At 37.6% G+C, this 6,240-nt stretch overlaps 1 protein-coding gene across 6 annotated transcripts in view; it reads left to right on the top strand.

Moving 5' to 3' along the window:
* UBR3 (ubiquitin protein ligase E3 component n-recognin 3 (putative)) overlaps positions 1-6,240 on the top strand; it is a 186,019-nt gene that overhangs the window by 104,029 nt on the left and 75,750 nt on the right. For all 6 annotated transcript variants that reach the window (XM_014545642.1, XM_014545644.1, XM_014545646.1 and 3 more), the window contains one exon: positions 844-932. In XM_014545642.1, coding sequence (XP_014401128.1) covers positions 844-932 — 89 coding nt within the window. The remainder of the gene's footprint in view (positions 1-843; positions 933-6,240) is intronic.

The following is a 6,240-nucleotide window of genomic DNA, read 5'->3' on the forward strand; positions in this document are numbered from 1 at the left end:
AAAGGGCCAGCCCATTCATATGCAAAAGCCTCTGCTCGCAGCTTGGGTTGGGTGGGGTCTCAGGGAATCAACAGGGTGGAGCAAGCAGCTATGGCTGATCCTCAGTCCTGCCCTAAGAGGCCCCTGGGTCTCAGTGTCCCTCGGTAATCGCTGTGAGCACCTCTGAGAAAGCTGCCCTCGAGTTCTGCCTGCTGCCAGACAGTCGAGTTTCTCCAGAGACTCACCCGGAACTGGAGTCAGGGCCGTTGGGAGCTTGAGACTCCCTCCCGATTGAAAAAGACACCGGCGTCCTCCGTTGCCAGCCCTTTCCATGCGAGTGCCTCCGTACCTCTGCACCTCCTCTGAGTCTCAGTGTGCTTTTCTCTTTCCTTCTAGTTGTAGAATTTCCACTCAGCTGGCCTTCCTGTGGTTCTGGGTGATGTCTGTTTTGTCTTTAGTTGTAGTTTTGAAGTGGTTGTGCGAGGCAGCAATTTCAGGTGTTTACCTATGCCACCATCTTGGTTTCCCCCAAACCTTTTTATTTTAAAGAAATCTCAAACTTACAGAAATATTTCAAGGATAGTACAAAGAACTTCCTGGATTATTTAAGAGTAACTTGCTTTACCCTGAAATACTTTAGTGTGTATTTTCTAGACATAAGGGCACTTTCTTATATAATCACAATACAGCTTTTCAAATAAGAAAGTTAACATTTTGTTTAAGTTAAAAATCAATCATTAGATCCCAAGTTCATGTTGCTGTTAACTGTGTACAAAGGCCTTTTCATACATCATATACTCCTGAAAGATAGCAAATAAGCCTTAGCATGCCTGGTACTTATCACTTTATTTCTGTTTAATCTAGGCGACAAAAGGCTAGAGAGAGGCAGCAAAAATTGCTTGCAGAGTTTGCTTCACGACAAAAAAGCTTTATGGAAACTGCAATGGATGTTGGTAAGTCAAACATTATTAATTTAGAACTTTCATAATTACAGTTACTATTTTGGGGACTATTTAGTCTAATCTTCCATAAGTTTTAAACATTACAGAGAGATTATTTCTGTTCTTTACTTAAACAATGGATTGATAGAAGATCAGATCTTTATTATAGGAAGTACATTCTGTTGTTGAGTAGCTGCAGTTAGAAAGCTCTTCCTGATGGTAGCAATAGTTTCTTCCCACTGTTCTCTTCTGTTAAATTTTCTTTTAGATTTGTGAGGTTCACCATAATGCATTTACTTACTCTGATTTTTTTGTGTAAGTGAAATTATTTCAAGATCCTTAAACAGTTTCAGATACATCTAGTGCTTCCTCCTTCTGCCACCTTTCAGCATTACTTGAAATTAGGTGCACTTCTCACTTCATTTGCATTTGTACAATGAGAGGCAATGCCATTTTCCTGTGTGATGGTAGGTTGGTTTGAGTAATCTTTTACAAACATTGGAGAAATAGATTAAATCTCAATTAATCTTAGTCTTTCATCAACCTGGATATTTCCTTCCCTGACCACTTCTTGCAATCCAGTGATGTTTTTAGACAAAAATGCTGAAAGAAAATAAAGTCAGGCATTTAGTTGAAATGCATATACATATATGCAGTCACATATGCATATACATTCTCATGCACTTTTGTGCACAAAAGCACACATAACCAATGAAAAGGTGTGGAGCGGGGTCAGTCCGGATGTAGCATAGTATCTTCTAAACCATCAACAGTGGAGTTTATGTTCAGGATATAACTTTGATGTAAAGAATATTTAAATTCTGTATTTTGGATTAACTTAATATCAGTTGACTTTCTTATATGATAGATAAGAATTTAGTTTATTGACACTACATTCCCTTTCTCCATCTCTTCTTTTACTTCTTTCCAAATATTGATAATTATATTTTTTGTTTTTCACATATGAAATATAGTTATAATATCTATTAATTGTTGTATCTATAATCAGTTTCTTCATACTCCTTATATAAAATGAACTAATAAGCACCTCTATCTTTCTTATTTTTCTCATCTCTGTCTTCCACCTTTTAACAGTTACTTGTTTACTTTAAAAAAAATATTTTAAAAAAAATGGATTATTAGAGAGAAAGGAAGGGAGAGGGAGAAAGATAAACATCCATATGAGAGAAACATGGATCGGCTGCCTCCTGCACGCCCCCTACTGGGGATCTAGTCTGCAACCCTGGCATGTGCCCTTACCGGAAATTGAACCTGCGACCTTCTGATGCATGGGATGATGCCCAACCAACTGAACCACACCGGCCAGGGTAGTTACTTGTTTACTTTTAAATTGTCAAGTTTGCTAACATTTTGTTTTACATTTGCAATCAAGTCTTTCATCTAAAGCTTGACTCTAAAAGTTAAAAACAATTAATATGCCTTTTGAATGTTGTTGAGTACAGGGCTAATGAAGTAGCGTGCTAGAATACATTTACTTTTTTTGAGTTCAGTGGTCTGACACCTGGACCACTTTAAGGAAATTGTGTTTAGTATATAGCCTCTTTTCTTATAGCTCTCTCAACTGCTAAAACCATACCACTTTTTACTCATTTCTATTTGGGCTATTACTTTGTTATATTGTCTTTTGTTTTTCCTGAGGTTTTCAACTACACTTTTTTCTTAACTAATATATCTTTATGGCATCTCTATTATTCTACTCAATGATATTGTCCTTTTTCTGTTATTCTGTTCCAGTCTGGTCCATTTGCTTTGTAGGCATACTGTACAGCCATTGCCTTGGAATTTTTCTCTTGTAGGGTTGATCTAGAGTTTCCTACACCTTATATTATCTCGTTTTTTTTGGTCTTGTTTTATTGGTATGTAGCCTCAAGTATATTCCTAATAATGCTTGTGTGGAGGCTAATCTTTCTAATTCTTTATATTTCTGGATGGGACCTCAATTTGCTCCCATGCTTGATTATTCATTTGGATGAATGTAGAATTCTAGGTTGATACACATTTTCTGTCACAACTGTTAAGGCAATACTCCCTTGTCTTTTTATTATTCATTTGATGAGAAGTCTGGTGGTAGTTTTGTTTTTATTTTTTCGTAGCTGAGCATCCCCCCCCCCCTTTTCTGTGACACTTTTACAGTTGTCTGATTCTTAGAGATATGAGATTTTATGATTTGTATCTAGGTAGATCTTTTTTCATTCTCTTTAGTACTTAATGGCCTTTTAATCTGAAGATTTATATCTCTGAAGCTCTGAGAAAAATTTTTCCTATGATTTTCTTGATAGTAGTATAACAGTCATCCTCCAAGGTGACCCTCAATGATCCATGCCTCCTGATATTTATGCCCTGTGAACTCTTCTCCCAAATTGCACCAGAATTGGTGTACTTAACCATTGGAATATGCTAGAAGTGAGATATGTCATTTTTGAGGTTAAGTTTTAAAAGACACTGTGGCTTCTGTCTTGATTGCTTTCTCTCTTTTGGATTACTCATTCTGGGGAAAGCCAGCTGCCATATTGTGAACAGCTCTATGGAGAGGACTGTGTGGTGAGTGACTGAGGCCTCTGGCCAATAGTCATGTGAGTGAGCTTAGATGTGGAACTTCCAGAAATGGGCTCAGCCTAGCTGTTTTTTTGTTAACATTCTTATGACAGAACCCAAGGCAGCACCATCTAGCTAAGCTGCTCCTAGATTCCTGATCCTCAGAAACTGTGTGAGATAATAAATGTTGGTTTAAGCCACTGAATATTGGGGTAATTTGTTTAACAGCAATAGAGAACTATTACAATATTTTTTTCTGTATTTTTCTTCCTTCTCTTTTTGTGGGAGTCCTACTAGTTGGATATTGGATCTTTTAATATTTTATCTTTTATCTCATGTGTTCTTTTCCTTTACATGCTTAGAGATTTCTTCTTTCCAGCATCTTGTTGTTATTTTGTCTATAGATTTTTTTTCTCACATTTTTCTGAATGTGTTAGATGTCTCTCTTCTCTCTGAATTATCCTTCTGAATTACTTAAAATATTTGTTAGTCTTTCATGTTGCTAGTTTTCCTCACTTGCCTGATAATACTTGATTGTCCTGGAAAGATGGTCTAGGTCAGTGATGGCGAACCTTTTGAGCTCGGCGTGTCAGCATTTTGAAAAACCCTAACTTAACTCTGGTGCCGTGTCACATATAGAAATTTTTTGATATTTGCAGCCATAGTAAAACAAAGACTTATATTTTTGATATTTATTTTATATATTTAAATGCCATTTAACAAAGAAAAATCAACCAAAAAAATGAGTTCGCGTGTCACCTCTGACACGCGTGTCATAGGTTCGCCATCACTCTAGGTAGCTAATTTAGGTTTATTCTACTGATGTGTAAATAGGTTTGATCCTTGTTGTTCTTTGTTTTCTGTTTGTTTTGTTTTTTTTTTTTGTTAATCCTCACCCGAGGATATTTTTCCATTGATTTTTAGAGAGTGGAAAGGAAAGGGAGAGACACACAGAGAGAAATATCAATGTGAGAATGACACATTAATTGGTTGCCTCAGCATGTGCTCCCTGACCAGGGCCAGGGATTGAGCCTGCAACCGAGGTACATGCTCTTGATCAGAATTGAACTTAGGACGCTTCAGTCTGCAGGCTGACGCTCTATCCACTGAGCCAAATTGGCTAGGGCTGATCCTTATTATTCTGTCTAGTCTGTGTATGTGGGTGAGACGTGTTGACTGTCAGACTTAGATTTGAGTGGAAGAATGGCACACTGATTGGTTTGAGCCCGTATATGTTAATAATTACCTAGAAACTCCATTGCTCTCCATGCAACTTGTTCAGTTTCTTTGGAGAAGGATAGTCTCTCCCTCCCTGTCTCCTTCCCTTTTTTTTTCTTCTGAGATAAATGCCAAGACACCTGAATACTCTGTTCAGTCAATGTTGAGGAAGGACTTGAGTGCTGAATAGTGAGTTCTGTATATAGTCTTTCAATTAATTATAATATTTTCACAATCACTTCATACTTACGATCCCTATTGTTGGATCACTGGCTGATTCTAAGCCTAGATGGACTTTTAAAGGGATAGATAATTTCTGTAACTTTCTCATAATGCACAAGTGGTTGCAGCTTTTATAGCTTTCTTTCACCTTTCAGCATGTCTCCATCTCTTCCGATTGTTCAGAAATTTTATTGACATCTCTTATTTGTTGGTTGGTTCAATTCTCTTTCACAACTCTATCCTTTTTCTATATTCTTTTAGGAATATTTCTTCTTTACTTTTATTTCAGTGTTCTTTTAGAAGGAATGAGCAACAAAAGCCTGTGTTTAGTTTGCAATCTTGAATTAGATACTTACTAATTATTGTAATTAGTATGAAGTTAAAATTTCTGATATAAAAGCATTAAATTGTTATTATAGAATCTTAGAAAACACATATAATTAAAAATAAGAAAATAATACATTTTTTTTGCTACCAGATTTCCTAACTTAGCTTGTATCCTTACAGGGTTTTTCTTTTTAACCACAATGAGATAATTTGCATATGCAATTTTTTCCTAAGATAAATTTCAAACATACAGAAAATAGTATTATAAATTCCAATGTAACCTTCATTTAGTTAACATTTTTTTTCTTCTTGCACCTCCTTGTTTTCTGTCTCTCTATTAATGAAGTAAATTCTAGACATCATATCACTTTATTCCTAAACTAGAGGCCTGTTGCACGAAGAGATTCGTGCAATAGGCCTTCCTTTCCCCTGGCTGCTGGCACCAGTTTGCCTCCAGCACCCGGGGCCCAGGCCTTCGTTCTGGCCAAGTTCTGGCCAGAGCCGGCCCCAGAAACGTCAGGCTTCGCTGCTCCGCCGGCCCCAGAAACATCAGGCCTCGCTGCTCCACTGATCCCGGGGACGTGAGGCCTCGCTACTCCGCTGGCCCCGGAAACGTCAGGCCTCGCTGCTCCATCGGCCACCAGTCATCAGGCTTTGCTCCACCGCTTGGAGCCTACGTATGCAAATTAACCGCCATCTTTGTTGGCGGTTAATTTGCATATCATGCTGATTAGCCAATGGGAGGTGTAGCGAAGGTACGGTCAATTACCCTGTTTGTCTATTATTAGATAGGATATTACAGCATGCATGCCCTACGACAGGGGTGGGCAACCCCTGGCATGCGTGCCAAACATGGCATGCCAGTAACTTTTGCTGGTACGCGAAACCCTCTCTTATAATCTTCCATTTACAATTTTTTTCTTAATATCGACTTTTTTACTTTTCAGATAAATTCAGTGTAGGTGCATCTTAGATAAATAAATAATTTTACATAACA

This window comes from Myotis brandtii, unplaced genomic scaffold, assembly GCF_000412655.1.
Source record: "Myotis brandtii unplaced genomic scaffold, ASM41265v1 scaffold112, whole genome shotgun sequence".
In the NCBI taxonomy this organism is placed as follows: Eukaryota; Metazoa; Chordata; class Mammalia; order Chiroptera; family Vespertilionidae; genus Myotis; species Myotis brandtii.